At 31.8% G+C, this 21606-nt stretch overlaps 1 protein-coding gene and 1 long non-coding RNA gene across 2 annotated transcripts; one reads left to right on the top strand and one right to left on the bottom strand.

Moving 5' to 3' along the window:
- Positions 1-6194: 6194 nt before the first annotated feature.
- LOC123882237 lies at positions 6195-9651 on the bottom strand. Its single transcript, XM_045931053.1, has 6 exons — positions 9465-9651; positions 8688-8801; positions 8242-8497; positions 8009-8123; positions 7262-7429; positions 6195-6438 (listed from the first exon to the last, which is right to left on the bottom strand). The coding sequence occupies exons 1-6, from the start codon at positions 9555-9557 to the stop codon at positions 6402-6404; spliced, it is 783 nt and encodes a 260-aa protein (XP_045787009.1). The 5' UTR covers positions 9558-9651; the 3' UTR covers positions 6195-6401.
- A 4954-nt stretch (positions 9652-14605) lies between these two features.
- LOC123882236 lies at positions 14606-20679 on the top strand. The gene is made up of 3 exons (XR_006799746.1): positions 14606-14673; positions 17031-17164; positions 20352-20679. It is a non-coding gene; the product is annotated as an uncharacterized LOC123882236 (long non-coding RNA).
- Positions 20680-21606: the final 927 nt, after the last annotated feature.

The following is a 21606-nucleotide window of genomic DNA, read 5'->3' as shown; positions in this document are numbered from 1 at the left end:
GTGTGTGGATATAAATGGTGATTGACCCGATAACAGGTGGCACAACGGATCTTAGAGAGATTTTGATACCATTTTAAAATTGAGAATTAGACCCAACTCAATCCTACAAAACCGGCTTGTAAGATGGGGGTTGCCTCTACTTTATAAACTCTTGTCTAGACCAACATTATCCATGGAGTTACAAATTCGATCTCACACACACAAAATGAAGAGACTGGAATTCGAACCCTAATCATATGACGTCTGGCATAATAATTTCAACGTTTTTAGGTCTATCAGTTGAACTAAGATTTGTGAAACAGAAAGACATAATTCTACTATTAATTTCTTATAAACATATTAACTTCACTATTTACTCTACTACTTATTCACCAAATTTTTCTAATTTTTATTTTTATTTGTATACTAATTTTTTCTATTTTTAATTTTTATTATAATGAAGAGGGCCTAAGCCCAGAGTACTAATTTTCTCTGTTGTTTGTCCATAGGTTTGCAAAACACTTTCAATTATCTTAATTTGTCAAATAGTCAATATATAAAATAGAAAATTTTTATCAAGTAGTTTAATAGTTGCTAGATTCACGATTTTTTTTTAAGCATAGATTTTTTATCATTTTTTTTAAGCGTAGTCGCTGTTGTACGTATAACTCCCAACAGATGCATCATCAATAACTATGATTTAGAAATGAACATTATTACTCTGTTGTTAAAATTTGTATTAGAATTTGAGAGGCATATACCCAACCACAAAAATTAACTTGATAGTTGAGGTTTGCACTACACTTATAAAGACTATATTTATCATATCTTTAGCCAATGTGAGAATTCTAACACACGCCCTCACGTCCAAGACTGAACACGCTGGAACGTGAGATCAACAACAACGGGTGACCCAAATATGAGAGGTCTCCACAACAAACAACAAATGAATCTAGGATAGGTTCTGATACCCAGGGGCGTCTCCGGGATTTAGGAGGCCCTGTGCAAAATATAAAAGTGGCCCCTTAACATAATTTTTTTTTTTTTAAAAAAAAAAACTGTCGATTTAAATTGCGTATAATATAAAAAAAATAATTTTTATTCTTGTAAACATATAGATTATCAATATTAAACCAATTGCATCAAATCAAATGGGATAAGAAATACAAAATAATTATCTTTGTATATAACGTCAAAAAGAAACCTCATAATCTAAGTTTAAATTTTATGGAAAGATTAAAATGGACTAAAACTATATTTACGAGTATAGATAATTAATCTATTGATACTCATATGATATTATATGAACATTAACAATATATAACTATTAGTTTAGGGCCTAAAAATTAATCTATTAATAAATATCTGATATTTTATAGGTATAAATAATATATAAGTAATATTATAGGACCTCAAAATTTTGAGCTGAGGTCCTCAAAATTTTGAGGCCCGATGCCGTCGCACACCTTGCACATGTGTGCAAGCCGCCCCTGCTGATACCATATTAGAATTTGAGAGGCCTATATTCAACCACAAAAGCTACCTTGAGAGTTTAAATTTGCACTACACTTATAAAGACTATCTTTGTCATATCTCTAATCAAGCTCTGATACCATGTTAAGAAATATGATATCCATGAGAGAAGAAGAGAAAATAGCTCAAAGTATATAATATTGATGAAAAAAATTACAAATAAAAAAATAAATAAAAAAAAATTACATCAAAACCTATATAAATTCATTAACGAATTACTAACTAATCTCCTAATTCCTAAGTAACTTCATCTTTAACAATTTGTTTTGGTAGTGAAAGAAAAGGAGATGATGGGTTAACGTGTGGGGACTGGAGACAGACGAGAGAAAGTCCAGACATGCAAAGTGGCTAGATGCAGTATGTGGGGCTCAAAGAGAAAATAAAGATCACTGCAAGATGGGTCCTTCTCTCCAAATTTATAAATTTATTATTAGTTCATTCCCATTGAATTTGGCAAGCTATAATTTATAGACTATCTTCATCATCATGATTATAATTTTGTTTAATTTTTTTTTTCTTTCAAATTTTTTCTTTTTGATTTATTAAAATATTATATGTGTCTGCGATTTGCAAAACATATATAATGTAGAATAAGATAGCATAAAATGTATAAGATACCGAACAAACATTGTCTTGTATGATGTTTGGTGAAAAAATTATTTTGATATTTTTGATAATTTATGCATATGATAAAAAATTGTCATGTGATCTAGTAAAGAACAACAATTTATTTTATTTGATTTCTATTTAAGTTAAAAAAAATTGAGAAAAGTATGGGAGTCTATTCATACGTACGTAAAGACTGAATGTGCAATGAAAGAAAGAATGCATGGATAATTGGAAAAGCATGAATGATAGATAGTTGACTACTACCACACCATATATATGCCATTTGCCAGCTATCTCATCTAATTACTAGCAGATTACGACGTATCATTTTGGAATCTACCATGTACGTGCTTCTTCTTTTGCCTCTATCTTTAATGCATGTTTAGGGGTGGGCATCGATTCGGTTCGGTTCCGTTTCAGGCTCAAATCCCAGAATCATTCGGACCGATGGTTGACATATATAAACCCAATATCGAATCAATTACTTATTTGGTTTGGTCGGATTTCAGTTTTTGGGTTGACTCGATTTCGGTTTGGTTCAACGGTTTTGACCATTTTATTTATTTACTTTTTTCTCAAATTTTTAATTATAACGATTTGGTCCAAATTTGTTTTTTTTTTTTTAGTTGTCCAACTTTGTTTTGGACTATAAGTTGCACAAAATAAAAATATTGTTGTTTTTTTTAGTTCCTCGATAAAAATATTATGGCAAATGATTACGGTGAATATCATATTAAAAATTAATTTTCATATTTCTTATTTTAAAGTTACATATTACTTATTTTACAAATTCATAAGAAAAAATGATGATAAAATCACCACAAAATGATAAACAGAGATGAAAATATAGGCTTAGTTTGGGCTAGAATAGAATTTGGTCCGATGATAATGCATATTTCGGCCAAGTGTAAGAAATAATAATATAATATTATAAATATAGTAACAATTTCGGTTCGGGTTCGGTTTCATTTGGGCCCAAACCTTACAACCGCAATCCGTCCGTTTGAATCCTTAATATATACGGTTTACAAATGTTCAACCCGCGGGTCTGTAAAAACCGACCCGAATGTGCCTTTTCGGTTTGGGCCGGTCGGTTAAAGATGGGTTGGATCGGTTGTGCCCAGCCTTTTCATTTCATTCAAGTCGATTCCATTTGAATAAAATTAGTTTTGTTTTTTGAATTGATTTTAATTTTAATTTAAGATTTATAGTTTTTTTATTTATTCTATAATTAATTTTTATAGTCAAGTTTTTAATTCAATTAATTTTTATATTTATTTTCAACTCATTTTATCCAAATATATATAGTTTGGGTTTGACCTTAATTTATTGTCTTATTAGTCTATTGTGTTTGCTGATGTGGTACGCGTGAATTGAAAAAGATGACAATGAATATTTGAGATTTTCTTGTAGGGCAGTACATTTTATAGTTTTGTTCGAGAAATAAAAGAAAAAAGTAAAAAAATTTAGGAATATTTGTAACAAAAAATTGTGAGAAATATATTAAGAGATGATAAAATAAAAAAGTAAAAGTACATGAGTTAGGATCAAATGATACAAATGTGTCAAATTAAATGTGACATCAAATATATTATGGAAGCTTAAGAGATATTACATTATTATATATATATATATATATATATATATATATATATATATATATATATATATGCAGGGTCATCTTGCTTATTCACTTTAAGAATAAAATTTCTAACTGCTAGACTTGACAAAAAAAATTAACGCCAAATTCTAACCATCTATTATAATTTAATCTAACGACAAAAATTATTTAGTGTACCTAGTCTCTATTTCCTTTTTTGGAAAAACAAAACAATATATTTTTATTTATTTATTACATGATCATTGATCACACACATTCACACCGCCTATCAGCTCGTTCTTTCTTTTAAGTTTTAACTTGTCTGTGTGTCAATGATGATGTAAAACAAAAATCAAGTCTAAAACACACAAAGTTATTTTGAATAATAAGCACTTTGATGAGTTGAAACCACATTCAAATAAAAATAAATTGCTGAAATTTAATATATATTATGCTTTCAATTTAATCTAATGGCTATAATTTTTAGGTGGGTGTTCAAGTTTCGAGTCTGGGTTTGAGTGATCCAAAATCTACACCCATGGTATCAGGTGTCACCCAAACTCAAACTCAGTCAACTCAAGTTTTGTCTGTTGACTTGAATTTGAGTTCGGGTGAGTCTCTCGTCTCGGTTTGGGTTTTCTTGATTTGATCCCCTTTGTTGGGGTAACTTTTTTATTTTGATTGGGCTGGTCCTTTGGTGTTGCTTTATTTTGAAAGAGTGGCTAGCAATATCCTTTTCACTACATACACCTCTTCCTCTTTCTTCATTTGCGCTTACTATGATATTTTATTTTGTAAAGATATTATTTATTTTTATTTTTAAAACATTGTTATGTGAGTTAGTATCCGTTGATACCAAGTGTCAAATTTTACTTTGACACCAAATCTAATCCGTTTATTTTTCTAATCCAAAGGTTGAGATTATACCACTTAAAAAAAAAATCATGTGAGCTTCTCCACTTCCTTTTTCCGCTAAATCCCTAATTGTGTGTTTGGTCTCCACTCTCCACCGCTCCAGGGTCTGTTTGAATTTGACTTATTTTTTAGCTTATGCAAATAAATAAACTTTTATTTTAATTTATAAGTTTTCACTAATAAAAATTATATTTTTAATTTTTTATAAACTGGTTTCTCATAAACAACCTTAAAAAAACTTATTAATAATAAATAAAAATTTATTTATATATATAAGCTGTTTCACAAAAGCTTAAAAATAAGTCAATCTAAACAAGTCTCAGTGACTTAGTCTTTGTATATCGTTCTTCCTATACACTTCTTTTGAACTTCATCCGCAAGAGCATTTCTTACTTCTTGCTGAGAAGCTTATAGTTATAGCCTCCTTAGTTTGTCTCTTGTCATCAAACTTCCTATAATTTAAGCCACTGGTAGATAAATTTAAGCCCTGAATTTAAACTTTAATTTATTCTTCGGAAACGAACTTTATTTCTCATATTTTTTCCTTTTCATATATTGCTTTGTTCCAAAATTTATGATCTCCACTTACACATTTATATTTTATTTGTAGAATTTGTTTTTTTATAAGGGTCTTGTAGGCACATGTTAATGTATCTTAATATAGAAATTCAGCATTTAATGATAAAAAAATTAATGCTTGAAAAGTTAAAATGCACAAATTCTAAAGCATAGAGTGTGACTGATCTGCTAAAAAATAAGGGACTGGACATGACAACTTCTGTTGTACTGTGTTTGATTTTAAAATTGTTCCTGATACTGGACAAACTGGGGGGGCAAGGGACAAGACAAAACTTGAAATTCCTGCCCTCCACAAAACCACAAGATAACTTTTTGTCCTTAGCACAAGTTGTCTAAAATACCAAAATAACCTTTTGTCCACCAAACATCGTACAACACAAAGTTTGTTCAATACCTTAAACGTTTGTCCTGTGTTGTTCTGTCTTGTACTGTCATGTATTGTTATGTCCATTATTTATATTTTGCAGATCAAATGGGCCCATAATTTATATTTTATCAATCGTTAGTTGGTTCAATAGTGATTGTCGCTGAACTTGGTAGGGAAGACCGCAGTTCGATCCCCCCGTAACTATGATCGGGAGGGGGCTGGAACCACTTGATGCCAGAACCGACCCCGAACCAGATTCAACTGATGGTGGAAAAAAAAACCATAATTTTTATTTTTGATTCCATGTGCCAAGCAGTCACATGATATTTATGGAAAGGACTTTTCTCTTTATATCATCTCCATTATAAGTCATTTTCTAAAGAATTATGGAAAGGACTTTTCTTTTGAACTTATAATGGAGATGATATAAAGAGAAAAGTCCAACATTTTTAGTTTGCCGGAGTGACAGTCACATGATATTTATGAAATGAAGTTTTATTGGAGATGATCTAGATTCATGACAAGCACCTCATAAAAGTGTCACTATAAACTAACATGGTAAGCGCAAATGAAGATTATAACTTCATTTTGTGGAGAACAAAGTCTAATTAATTATTTGTCAAATGAGAAATGACCTCATGTGGACATTGTTTGTTCAGTATATTATTGTATACCAACTCAAAATTAACCCATCATTTGTTCATTACATTGTAATATTATATATACACGATTGGTCACATTGCTCATACAAATGAAACAATATATTTATATGCAGAACATTGCCCACTTCTGATACAATATGATCAATATTATTGAGTTTCAAACTTTAGGAATTATGATTTGTAGAAATCCATCCCTGAAAATGGTTTAAGAAACAAAAACAAATGATCAACTTCAAATGTATAGCGAGGAACAAAAACAAATATGAGACTTATATAATATAATCACTTCACCACTAAACCAATCCTTTAAGTTACGGTGAACCTTACGTTATTCAAGCCACTTTTAATAATAAACCCAATTTTGTGAGAAAGAGATGTGATTTAGACCCAACCCCAAATTTTATGAGAGCTTTCTTTGCATCCTACCAACTTCTCACACGCCCTTCTAGATTTTCATTTTACCCTTCCGTTACTTTAGTAGCAGACCTTATAAAAATGAGAAATTTGAGGAAAAAACACGAAAATTTCAAGATTTTACACTGCGTTCGCGCATGCCCATATTCAACGACCAACTGGATGCGGGATTAAGAAAGGAATGAACAACACAAGTTGCCGCGCTATCGGAATACAATGGATTCAACAAGCACGTATGAATAGGTTGGGCACAACTATTTCAATCTCTCTCGCACTCGCTCTCCTGATCGACCAGATTGAATCGTCAGAATTAATTTTGACTCCTCCAAAAGGTGATCCAAAGATACACTTAATCATTCACAAGGTTTGTGACAGCCAAATAACCAAAAACTACTAGAAAACAATATAATGTAAAAGGCCAAAATAAACATCCCTATAGGGAGCTAAACCATTCCTACTCTACTATACTCTACAATATAATGTAAAAAAAAGGCCAAAATAAAGAGAGATTTTTCTTTAAACTATAGCTATTAGTGAATTCAATTATAAAAAGAGGCTAGCTATAATATAGAACCGGGTAAGTAAGAATAAAATATAACTTACAAAAATTCAGCTGATATATTCTCTTTGTTCACACCAGCAGGAAGTGGCCACACAACCTCATACGGTCCATATAGTATCTCCCTCTTATGATATGAAGAAAATGAAGAAGCATTTGGACAACCTGCTACTTTCCAAGAACTAGTAGAGCGTCTACCTTTGATAGATAACCTGCCAAAATTCACATGTTGACTCTTTTATTTCATACCTAAAAGTACCATAAATTGCAAAGACTGGTGAAGTATTAACACAAGGACAGACCCCGCACATGACACTCACAAAATTTTGTTTTTGAAAAAATTAAATTAATTGAACGTAATCACATGTGTTTATGCCGTGGACACGGACACATATCAGATATCAGACACGATTTTCATAAGAAGTGTCGGTGCTACAGACTTGCAATTTTGGCTTCATAACTTTAGCCCCTTTTGCAAAAGGATGCCCCCCCCCCCCCCCCCCCCCCCCCCCCCCCCCCCCCCTCCCCCGATTTTGACCAAGTCAACGCACATGCCACGTCAGCATGGCTTGCAACATATTCCGACGTGCCATCGAGTCATTGTCCATGTGGTGAGACATGTTGACGTGACATATGGGTCACTGACACGTGTGCGTTGATTTGGTCGGGAGGGTCAAAATCGCAAGTTTGTGAAAGTTAGGGGGCCAAAAATGCTATTTTAAAAGTTAAGTGATCAAAATCGCAAGTTTATGAAAGTTGGGGAATCAAAAGTGCAATTTAGCCAAACTTACTTTTGATCATCAACCTCCACTCTTATGTCACCAACATTAACACCTGGAACTTCCACCATGATAACATATTTACCTTCTGCTTCTGCAACATCCATTCTAGGTGACCACTCAGTTTCTGCAAAAGAAAATAAAGGGTTACACTAAATAATTTACTTCTAAGTTCTAACTATAATTAGCTACTTGTATATAACAACTTATAATAATTAATTTTCAAAGTTCAAAATGCTAATCACCAATTTCAGAATGATGTATTCTTTTCTCATTGTTCAACTGTTCTCCTTGTCTAATCTTTTTGCTTGGCCTAGAAAATGTAGGTGGTTCAAGTGAATCATAATCATATCCTTGCATTCTAGTCATTGGTTGAAGAACTGAATTTGAAAGGATTGATTCTTTCTTTGCAGGTTTGGCAAAACATGGTGCTCTTGCATAATTAGAACCTTCACATTTAGCAACATTTGTTTTTGGAGCAACAAAAGAATCTGAGCCACCCTGAAAATTTGTTGTAATACTAAATAAGCCAACGAGAAATAAATCATTACAAAAGAAAACAAAGTACATTAGAAGAACAACGGATTTGAATTGCATGCAGTCAAAATATGTGCTTTCATTCGGTCAGGACATCAGTGATCATTAGATCAAAAAATGTGGAGTATTTCATCAATAAGAACAATGAAAGTACCTCTTCAAGTGATGCTTGCCTCATAAAATAACCAAAGGAAGAAGATGCCTGTCGCGCGAAATATACCTTATTGTCACATCTCCTAAACACAGAGTTCAGACTACCACTACAATTCTGAAAAATAGATTCATGAAAAATAGGTTAACACTCATAATATTTTATGGTTTAAGTATATTTTTAGTTCCTCATAATAGCAATAACTATTGCTTTTTGTCCCTCTTTTAGTCAATTTTTACACTATTTTCCGTTTAAGAGACCAAAAACACCGATTCTTATTTTATGAACTAAATTAGTTGTATGCTAAGAGAATAGTAGTAATTTCTATGTATACTAGCAACAATACTTGCTACTAGCAACCGCAATACTGTGAGACTTCTTAGCAGACACTCTTTGCCTAGCACTATTGGGCTTGGGGCACATATATAAATGGTGGATGGTCCAATCACAAACTTGATAGAATGCGGTCGAGCAGATCGTGGAGGAGACTCTAATACAATCTTAGAATTTAAAATTGAGCCTAATTCAACCCTACAAAACCGGCTTGTAAAGTGAGAATTGTCTTTTTATAAAAATATATTCAGGCTTCTCACAATTAAATTCTGAAGTTTCTTGTAGCATAAGAGACATCATAATTTGTACTAGTACTATTATTCTCACTTATACCAAAGTCATAAAAAAAAAGTTCAATACAAGGTAAAGATATAAATTATAGCATCAAATTATGTTTTGGATATAATAAAGAAAAGATAAAAAGTATGATATCATAGATTAAATTACCATAGGCAGAAGATGGGTAGGTGAAATCTCATCATTGGGAGCAAAGTGAGCTGCGATTGTATCAATTCTGCGTTTCACAAACTCACTCTCCATTTCTAGTAGAGAGTTCTCAAAAACTTCAGCTAAATGGATAATGCAGAACGTGGCACATTCTTGATATATGCAGGGGAAGTGAGTTATGAATAGAAGATATTTTTCTGATTCTATATAAAAAAGATAAATATATTTTTCTGAACAAAAAGATCACAAGTGGAGCCATTCAATTCAATGTAAAAATCTTCAGAAAGAGACAAAGATAGATGCCACCAGAACTGTGCTAGGAACAAAACATGAGATTTTTTAAAAAAATATCACTAATTTTAGAGAAAAAATAATTCCAAAATAACCCACTTTTGAAACAAAAAACTAAAATACTTTACCCTTTCATCGTTGAGCATGATTTAATTGGCAGTGATATTAAATGTAATATATAGGGATCGCAATATGGAATTGATCCTGCCACTTATTCACGTTAAAAAGTGAAATTTTAGCCGTTAGACTACTCGACAAAAAAATAAAATACTTTACAATTTTGGTTCCATTTTCTGATTTTCATTTATTTACGAAATTGGTCGTATTTAAAAATTATTCAATTTTTATCTTTCCATTAAAGACATCGCATTACATCTGTAAATATAGAATTCGAACCCTCACACTCCATTTAATATTAAAATAAATTTAAATTTTAGATTAATTTTCTGTTAGACATTGTACCCAACAAAAACTACAAAGTACATAGTTAACATGATTTATCTAAATTTTTTATGGGTTATGTTAACGTGTGCCCTAAGGGTACATGATAAGGTATCATAATATAAAAATACTGCATTTAATAATATAAGAAATTTAATACATAAAAGTAAAAATACACAAATTCCTAAAAATAATTTCTATATTTGCTTCCTTAACATGTGCCCTTAAGGGCACAAATTAACATTTTTCATTTTTTATTTAGTTTGAACAATTGAACGGGAAGGGGATTCAAATCCCTCTTATTTATTGTCCTCTAAACCTCTCCTTATTATCTATTTCTCTTAATTAAAAAATAATCAAGTAAGGGTGTGTTTGATTTGTAAAAGGGTAAGTACTGGACAGAACAGTACAAGACAGAACAGCACAACACATGACAGAACAGCACAGAACAAACTTTTGGGATATTGAACATTTTTTTGTCTTATACGATATTTTGTTAATAAAATGGTATTTTGGCATTTTAGACAACTTGTACTGCGGACAAAAAGTTGTGTTGTGGTTTAGTGAGGTACAAAAAATTCTGTTTTTGTCCTGTCCATTGCTTCCCAGTTTGTCCAGTTCCTGAAACAGTTTTACAATCAAACACAGTACAACTACAGTTGTCATGTCCAGTCCCTTATTTTTTAGCGAATCAAAAAGACAGTGAGATTAAGAGAGATATTTTCCATATAATTAATAATAAGGAGAAAACAATAATCAAGTTGGTTTCATATAGTTGTCCAAGATAGCAATACAAGCCACTAGGCGTAGAGCACAACAAGAATTGTGGAAATTGTAGGAGCAATAATCCAAAAATCACTGTCTGCATGGCTACAATAACACTACCCTTAGTTAAGGGTATTATTATAAAATAGTAGTACACTAGTATATCAACAAAAATTCACCAAGTCTTTCTAAGAAAAAATCAACAAAAATGGCCAAGTCTTTCTAAGAAAAAATCAACAAAAAAATATATACCTCAAAATTTTAAGATAAGATTGAATTAACGCACACACTAGCTACCTTCCCAACTGTACCACCCAATCTTTCCCTCTATATATATCACACTTTCTTTACTAGTTTTTTCATCCAAAGATGTCAGCTAAGGGAATTAACTTAAACTTCCTATAAGACCAAAAAGGGTGAGCTATATAATATTTTCCAGTTTTCTTTATATACATTTTCATCATGAGCATTTTATAGTTTTTTTTTTTTTTCTTAATTAACACTGCAACATTTTTGGTATATAGAAACAGCTGAAAACCGTTGATTTTACCTTATGCGATTTTTTTACGTTTATTTACAATCAATAATGAACGATATAGCAATTTATTTTTTTGGTTTACATTGAGCAGAACATCGAACTCAAGACCTCATGCATGCTACCTAAACCCTTCACCACTAAACCAAATTTAATGGCTTCAATATAGCAATTTTTTATTCAAATAAAACTATACTATATAAATAGATGACTCAAATAGAATAAAAAATTGTCTTAAAATATTTGACCTACATAAAATTCAATATAATGTTAAAAAAATATGCAAACTGCAGCTAGCAAGACTCGAACACGCGCGTTGCAGCAATTGGAGAAGTTACTTCTCCACCACACCAAAGCTTCACTCCTAAAATTAAACACCTTTTAATTAATACATTTAAAAATTGTCAACAAAAAAAAAATTATATATTTAAAAGTAAAGTTTTTTCCCTCTTCAACTCAAACTCCAATTGCATGAACAGCATTTTTTTTGCTTCCTTAATTAAAAACACATTTGTTACTAACTTGTTTTTACTTATTTGCATGAACAGCATGTTTTTACGTATGCATGATAACTGTGATTCTCTAACTTATTTTGTTGTGTGTGTGATGATTATGTTTTGAATTTTAATTTAAAGAATGAACTTGTGAAATTATGATGTTTTAAAATGTTCATATTTTTTAGGTGTTATGATTTTTTTAGAGACAGAATCATCCGGTTCAATCCGATTTAATACCTATATATAGTTTTGTTATACAACCGATTTATTTAACCGAGTTATTCGGTTTTATTCAATTCAGTCACCCGGTTCGATCAGTAATTCAATAATTCGACCAATGAACTTGTGACCAGTACCCTCACCATTTTACATACAAATAAATAAGATTAGAAATTGTGTTCAAGTGATGAATAATGTACCTGATTATCATTAACAGTGAATCTTTTTTTTGTTTTAACAACATTAACGGTGAAGCTTACACTTCTATAGTCACACAACCAGAGGAAGTCATTTTCAATTCTTCGTTATGGTAAAAATAGAAAGTCATAATAAAAATTGTTGGGAAAAAAACCGGCATAGAGAAAATAAAAGAACGCAATCAACAACACAAGAATATAACGTGGAAACTCCAAATCGGAGAAAAAAACCACGGTCGTTGTCAAAACCGACAACCAGAGAATAAACACTATGTGAAAATTGTTACAACACATAGACTTCACTCTCAATCACCCCATGCCCCAATACACCCACACTCTCCAAAGTAAATATTTGAACTACATCTCAAATACTCTTAAACAAGAGCATAAGAGAAAAGCAAAAAGACACAAATATAAACTTAAAGTGTTTACAAGTGTTACTGCTTGGTGCAATTATAAACAAAGAACTTAGGTCCATTATATAGCTTTGATTTCCTCCTTGCTACACAATTCTAAGCGATGTGGGACTTTCAATAGCTATTTTTTAACCTCCTTCTTTTTCTTTATTAGCAATGTGAGACTTACATTGCAATCAATCCAACAATCTCCACCTTGATTGTAATGGTCTTCAATCTTCATTGTCTACACCGACAATCATTATCTTCTGCTTCCATTGTCTATACCGACAATCATTGTCTTCACCGACAATCATAATTCTCATTGTATATACCGACAAATTAAATTATCATACTCCACCATAAAAGGTACACTCCACTTGGAACTAAACCATCCCAAGAATTTTCTTCACTTAAAACTAAACCATCCCAAGATTTTTCTTCACTTGGAACCAAGCCATCCCAAGAATTTCATCTCGAAACCTCGCTGGAAATTTATGGTGCAACTTCCATGTTGGCTTTCTCCGGAAGTTCATCAGCCATCAAGATAACCGCATACCTTGCATCAATGCCAACCAAAATGCCTGCACGCTATCATCACACACCTTGCATCCATGTCAACCGATGCCCATGTGTCACTTGAACAACTTCAAACATCTGTGAAACCACCTCAGGCCATTGTTAGGCTCCAACAATTCCAGTTTAGTTACATCACCTAGTAAATCTTGTTTCACTAGTTCAACTAAACTCATGTCACTAACAAGTACCCACCCGAAGATCCACAACTTAACCAAAACATGAGAATCACCACTAGTAACAGATGCATAACCAATAATAGTAGAACTATCTAACAAGTATCTACCTACTATCTATGCATCAAAGTTCAAGAAAATACCTCGCATTATGTTAAAAGAAACTCACTCATACCTTGAACCTTACAAGCTTTCCGTCACCGAGATGAACAACTCCACCTTCAACTAGCTCTAGGGATTCAAAAGTATTTCTTCTTCAAACACATGTGATAGGAACTTCCAAAGTCCATGACTCAACACTCCACTGATTCCCAACTTCCACTAGCACCTCTGTATCATAATAAGTTGTTGTTTCAGACGTAACCCGAGTATTCTTATCACCGCCTCTCCAGACTGATGTTGAGTATTATTATCACCGCCTCTCCAGGCTGACCTTGTGTAACCCAGATTGCATCACCACATCCTTGACTTGATTTTCCACAAGCCAAACGTGATTCTTCCATTAGTTTTCTCTAACCTAAACTTCACAGCGGACTCCCTACTCCTGAATCAAACCAAGAGCTCTGATACCAGTTGTTGGGAAAAAACCGGCATAGAGAAAATAAAAGAACGCAATCAACAACACAAGAATATAACGTGGAAACTCCAAATCGGAGAAAAAAACCACGGTCGTTGTCAAAACCGACAACCAGAGAATAAACACTATGTGAAAATTGTTACAACACATAGACTTCACTCTCAATCACCCCATGCCCCAATACACTCACACTCTCCAAAGTAAATATTTGAACTACATCTCAAATACTCTTAAACAAGAGCATAAGAGAAAAGCAAAAAGACACAAATATAAACTTAAAGTGTTTACAAGTGTTACTGCTTGGTGCAATTATAAACAAAGAACTTAGGTCCATTATATAGCTTTGATTTCCTCCTTGCTACACAATTCTAAGCGATGTGGGACTTTCAATAGCTATTTTTTAACCTCCTTCTTTTTCTTTATTAGCAATGTGAGACTTACATTGCAATCAATCCAACAAAAATTAGTTACCCTACAATATAAAGTTGTGAGTGGCGTTCCAAAACATTCGAGGCCCTTACGCGAGGTTCCCGCTAACAGGTATGATTGAGGTTTTTTTTAACTCTCCTATTGTGATTCTTACAATATAGTATACTAATCAAGCATGACTTCATCATGTAGTTGCAAATATATGTGTGTATTGTTTTGACAAATCAGAGTTGTAAACCAAACTAAGAAATTGTGTCTCCATGTGGTGGATATATTGTTTTTAGGACCAATTCCATTAGATGACGCTTTCAAATTTCAAGTAAGCATAGGAAGTAATGTCTGACATAAAAGCTAGTTGGTTCTAAATTCTTTTATAGTAATTATCTAGTCATGTTATTTTGTGTACAATTGATTATCACGAGTAAATATAATTTTTTTCGCATGTTACTTATATTTATTTTGTTTGTTACATACGAGAAAAAAATCCAAATAAAAAAAACTTACAAACAAGAGATTTACTCTCTAATAAACTCTACATACACCCCGAACATTCACAGACTAGAGACTTTCACCATATAATGTGGACTTGTTTAACATGATATATAGATATAATATAAATCATTTTGAACATAAAAATGTTATAATAATCACATTAACATGTCAAAATTTTACTCACTAAAGACTAAAAACAAAAGAATTTTTTTGTAGGGATGAAAACATGTGATGTTATTTTACAGGATGAAAATTAAAACTCGCTATAAAAACATGGACGGAAAACATATTTTACTTTTAAAAAAAAAATTAGAACAAGGTTTCCAAAATGTTTATGTTGGCCCTAGAACAAGGCTTCCACCTCATTTCTATTTCACATGGGTTTTATATTACCTAAATTCTTAGGTACATAGTTGTTGATGCTTATATTTGTTGAGTTTATGCATAATTTTTATGCTTCATTAGTTGTTGATTTTTAAACCAGACAATTTAATATATGTCCTGACATAATAGATCTCAAATAATATTTTAATAAATTTAATTAAAAAAAAAAAAAAAACTTCTTTTAGTAGAGATGCAGTGGTTAGGGCTGGGCACAACCGACCCAATCCGATTGAAACCGTTCGGCCCAAACTGAAACAGAGCATTCGGGTCGGTTTCTGTGGAACCGCGGATTGGAATTGTGTAAACCGTGGATATTAAGGCATTGAATGGGTGGTTTACGGTTGGAAGGTTTCGGCCCATCGCAAACCGAAACCGAACCGTTATTAATTTATTATTATTATTAATTATTAATTATTATCAAGCATATAGCTACTAACAGCATAATCATTTAAAAAAATAAGTAATTAAAAATTTAGACCAAAGATTTAGACAAGATATTTGGATAAAAAAAAAGAAAATAATGGGCTAAGAATATGGCTAAGTTTAAAGGCCCTGAAATTGGGGAAAAAACGTTTGGACAAAAAATGACACAAGTAACCTGCAATTATATTGAGCCAATTTTAATTAAAAATTTGAGAAAAACAAAATTTTCAAAAAATGGTTTAAACCGTTGAACCGAACCGAAACCGAGTCAATCCGAGAAACCATAAACCGACCAAACCGAGTATTTAATTGGTTTGATATGATTATGCATATGTCACCCATCGGTTCGACTGGTTCTAAGATTTGAGCCCGAAACCGAACCAAACCGAACCGATGCCCAGCCCTAGCAGTGGTAATAGAAAAACTACTTTATGTGAATTTCAGTGTATTTTAGAGGAATAGATACTATAAAATACAATGATGAAACAAAAATAATAGGTGAAAGTAAGACTACGATGATAAGACTCATTCAATGTGAGAAAGTAAGAAAGAATTTCAACACCTAGCAAGTAGACATAGACAATAACTGCTATGAAATTTTCATAGCCTCCTATCTTTACTACTCAAAATGAAAAATCAAGCAATTATATACTTCAAAATTATAAGATAACATTAAACAAGTGATTGAGTTTAAGTGATTATTAAACTTGACACAGATAAATTGTATGTGAACCAGTACACTTATTATGTGAATATGTACTGGTACATGGTTTAGGTAGATAATTGTGATTGATTCACAAATAGTATTTAATATAGAAAAATTAATAAATATTATTTGTAAATGAATCAGAAGCTCAACAAATATCATATCAACATAATATATGTATCAAAAAAATCTGAATTTCTTAGAAGAAAAATTCCTAGACATTATATATTTTAGTTATTTTGCGGTAGAACTTCAGATGATTAATAGACCTTTTTTCTTGAGAAAAGAAGGATTAACACAATTTTAAGATAATCTTGATTTAATACAATACTAGCTACCTTCTCAACTGTACCAAGTAAAGGACCCTACCTCTCCCTCCTTTCCTCCATTGTATATAGATATCTATTTACTAGTATTTTAATCCTTCACTACCAAATTTCTCTTGAAATATCGATTTGTGTAGTTTATACTCTTGAGTACAATGGATTCAAAGAAAGCAATCTTCATCCTAGCTAGGCCTATTTGCTTTGGTTCTTCTTATTTCTTCGGAGGTGTCAGCTAGGGACTTAACTGAGATTTCCTCTAAGACCAAAATTGGTGAGTTACATTCTTCAGTTTTCTTTATATATCAGCATTTTATAGGAGTTCTTTTTTTTTCTTAAATAACCTATTAATCAAAACTATATACCAAAATATCTTAGTATGTGTTTGGTTTGGCGGCGAAGAGAATTGAGTTTGACAGAATTGAGTTTGAGAGAATTGATTTTGGTTAAAAGTGAGTTGAACTGAATTGATTTATGTTTGGATACATTTAGTAAAAGTGATTTTCACTAATTTATATTGTTTGGATAGTTTAGATCAAAATTGATTTTGGAGTGACTAATTACCAAAATGGGTTTTAAATTTAACTAACAATAAACAATAGTAGGAAAAAAAACACATTTAAAAAATTATAAATAAATAATTAAAAAATTATAAACAATAAAATGCATATTATATTTAGAAACTATTTTCTGTCAAATTATATTATGAACTTACAATTTAATAAAATATATAATAGCAAATATTTGAAAAATAATATAACCATGGTTTTGTGAGTGGAAAACAAATAATATAGGCATGATTGGTAACTATAATAAAAATAAAATAATACTAATATAAGCTTGTTTCTGTGTAAGAAATACTTTTGTGTATATTTATCAATTTGACAAGGATATATAATAATAAATAATGGGGTTTTCTAACTTAGACCCTAGTTAGGTCTAAGTTAGCAAGGTGCAACTTTTCAATTGGACCAAAATACCCATTCTTTTTAATTAATTAACCAAAATACCCATTAATAGACGCGGATCCGGTGTCGCGCGCGTACCGAAGGACCATGGTTACAGACCGTTGATTTCCATCAGACAGCCAAGATCTGATCTCATCAACCCTGGAGAGAGAAAATTTGCTTTTTAAAAGTAGGACACGTGTCACACAATGGTTGGCTGGACGTGATTTTTGTTCATTTAATACTTTGAACTCAATTATTTCGTTGTAAATTAATTTTTTATTTTTTTATTTTTATACCAAAATTCATAATTTTTTTTTTCTACAAATAGAGACTTGGTTCGTTTGATTTGGACACCGAAAAAAAAATGCAATTTTTCACTACCTTAATCTCATTTTTTGTCTACTAAATATGTTACTTGTGTGTTGTAATTTAACACGCACCACTCAACCAACTCACTGAAACCATTATACCAGGAAAATAGTAGATAATATTCTGGAACTTTTGGTATATTTTATGAAATTTTTGGAGACCTGAAACTATTTTTAGTTAATTAAATGAGATAAAACGGTAATTAAAAACTAATGTTTGCTTCTGAAACCATTTTACTGGTAGAATGGTTGCACATAGTTGTATTCTGAAACCATTTTACTGGTAGAATGGTTTCAATGAGTAATTTATTAATTGTGTTTGTTTCTGAAACCATTTATCTGGTACAATGGTTTCAGAGAGTTGTAATCTGAAACCATTTTGCTGGTAGAATGGTTTCAGTAAGTTGATTATTAGTTATTTGCTTCTGAAACCATTTACCTTGTAGAATGGTTGCACATAGTTGTACTCTGAAACTATTTTACTGGTAGAATGGTTTCAGTGAGTAATTTATTAATTGTGTTTGCTTCTGAAACCATTTAGCTGGTAGAATGGTTTCAGAGATTTGTACTCTGAAACCATTTTCCTGGTAGAATGGTTTCAGTGAGTTGATGTAAGGTAGTGAAAAATGAGATTAAGGTAGTGAAAAATTGGATTTTTTTTTCTGTGTCCAAATCAAACGAAACAAGTCTCTATTTGTAGAGAAAAAAAATTATGAATTTTGGTATAAAAAAAAAAAAAAATTAATTTACAACGAAATAATTGAGTTCAAAGTATTAAATGGAAAAAAATCACGTCCAGCCAATCAGACAGCGACACGTGTCCTGCTTTTAAAAAGTAGATTCTTCTCTCTCCAGGGTGTAATCCAGTGTGGTGCACGCGCTGGAATCGGATGGATTCGGATGATCTGGGCTGTCTGATTGATCAGACAGTCTTGATGAGATCAGATCTTGGCTGTCTGATGGAAATCAACGGCCTGTAACCATGGTCCTGCGGTACGCGCGCGACACTGGATCCGCGTCCATTGATGGTAATTTGGTTAATTAATTAAAAAGAATGGGTATTTTGGTCCAACTGAAAAGGTGCACTTTGCTAATTTAGACCCAACTGGGTCTAAATTAGCAGCCCCCATAAATAATAACATAAAGCAAGGGACATTATTGGAAAGACACAAAATTAAGAAACATGTAATTTGAAAAGCAATTTTAGCAAACGCAGAAGCTAAGAATTCTTACTTCAACTAAACTCGCGTCTAGATGCTATAATTGATTATACATAAAAATGTCAAACAACTTTCTAACAAGTCTAACTCACGTTTAAATACTACCAACGTGCTTTTGGGTGTCTAAAAGCTCAACCAAACATATACTTAGCGTGTGTTTGGTTCTGCGGCGGAGAGAATTGATTTTGGCAGAATTGATTCTGTAAAATTGATTCTGGCCAAAATTGATTTTAAGCTGAAGTGTTTATGTTTGGATATATTCATGAAAAAGTGAGTTGAACAAAAAATTTGAGTGTAAAAATCAATTCTAGAATCAGAAGCTACGATTTCTAACTTCAAGTAGAATCAATTCTGGAGGCAGAATCAATTCTACTTTTGAAAAACCAAACAAGTCAGAATCAATTCTACACGTCCAGAATCAATTCTGAATGCTCCAGAATTGAAACCAAACATACACTTAGCATATTTTCTATATAAACTTCATGATTCATAAAAATATTATTATTCAAATATTCAATTTGTAATTTTGAACAAAGTTTTATCCTATATACATGCGTATTTCATCTCAAGTTTTTTTCAATAATCAAACAGGTTTCATAAGCTCTCAAGTTCAGAAATTAAGCTCTTAATCAAATTAATTGAGAAAACAATCTCATAATACATCAATTGAAGACATAAAATATACCTAAATATATAGGTGATCAAAATATATCAATTGATGTATATTTTACATACGTTCTCAAAATGTGAGAGACTCGATTCCTAAAATTTTCAACTTCCTTTAAAAACTAGTAACACACAAGTTATTTAGATTGAAGAATCTTTCAATGTCACAGCTCAACCGCACTTGAATTATGTTTTGAGGACATTTCTTCTAAAACCAATTCTTAACAAATGTGATTTTATATATAATGTGTTTGCAGAGGTTGTTGAACAGACAAATAATGTAAATGATACCAAATATCTTGGTGGTGAAGCTGTTGTTGTGCAAACTAAGGAGGACAACACTCATAATTGATACCATCGATCATGCATGATATGTACTTTATTAGTAACAAATTGCATGATATGAATAAATAATATTTGATCAAGAGAGGTATGTTGGATCATTAATTATTGATCTTATATGTCAATTCATAAGTATGTATCGTGGACTATATTACTTAATAACATTTGGCTTGTGGACTTTTGAGTACCTAATTGAGTGTGAGTGTATATGATATCAATATTTTTGGATATTAAGGAGATAAGTTCCGGTAATATCCTTATTCTAATCCAGGAATAGCAAAAGAAATTGAATACTACTCGATGAAATAGAATTATTGGTAAAAAGAGTATTTTGAGGAAGAATAGTTGTTGAGTCAATAAATGTTGTTTATTATTACTGCCAAAAGGTTAGATATAAGCACGTTGGTTACAGCTAGGGTTGGGAATAGGCCAGACGGCCTACATGTGTCTTTGGTCTGACCTGTTTATTAAAAATGTCAGGCTTTGAAAAAAGTCTGTTTACATAAATAGGTCAGGCTCTTGCTTCTAAAAAAGTCTACAAAGCCTGATAGGCCGGCCTGTTTATATTTAATTATTATTAGATTGCTTTCACTCTATCTTGTTTAAGTGTGGATACGGTACCGATACCCGATACGGATATTGGTAACGGTACGACATTTTAAAAAAAATTAATGTACGTGTATGAACATAAATTAAGGTACGGGTATGCACCCGATACTGATATGAGTACGTACCTCTGATACTGATACTCTTCCTTAAATGGATTACCCGTGCATCACACTTAATCTACTCTTTAACAAACTTCACAAAAATGTCAAAAGCAATTTGAAAGAGTATAGTACTGGTACATATCAACAAAGAGTGAAACACCCCTCAACCACTATTTTCACACTTTGAGCTTCATTTCAATTTATCTTTCCATTTTAACTCCATCTAATACTAACAGATCACATGGTCTCCAGCTCTTTGCCCCTCTAGCCTTAATTTTGGCACCAATCATTCTTCATCCTTTGAGTCCCTCAGACTCTATATATAACTCCATCATAAAAACTTCAACATAGAAACAATAAAAGCAGTAGCATTTAGAAGAAATAGTTATGGGTGTTTTGATTTTAGGCAGAAGAATGAACAAGAGTGTGAAGATGAGTAGTATATAACTCAACAAAACTC

This window comes from Trifolium pratense, linkage group LG4, assembly GCF_020283565.1.
Source record: "Trifolium pratense cultivar HEN17-A07 linkage group LG4, ARS_RC_1.1, whole genome shotgun sequence".
NCBI lineage: Eukaryota > Viridiplantae > Streptophyta > Magnoliopsida > Fabales > Fabaceae > Trifolium > Trifolium pratense.
This window is presented reverse-complemented; position numbering and strand designations above follow the sequence as displayed.

Bases quoted from the DNA above. Each gene is read 5' to 3' on its own strand.
- LOC123882237 (XM_045931053.1), bottom strand. From the start codon at position 9,557: ATGGAGAGTGAGTTTGTGAAACGCAGAATTGATACAATCGCAGCTCAC. The intron at 8,802-9,464 runs GTAATTTAATCT...TCTATTTTTCAG, and splicing joins CTACCCATCTTCTGCCTATG to AATTGTAGTGGTAGTCTGAA. The intron at 8,498-8,687 runs GTACTTTCATTG...ACAAATTTTCAG, and splicing joins GGCAAGCATCACTTGAAGAG to GGTGGCTCAGATTCTTTTGT.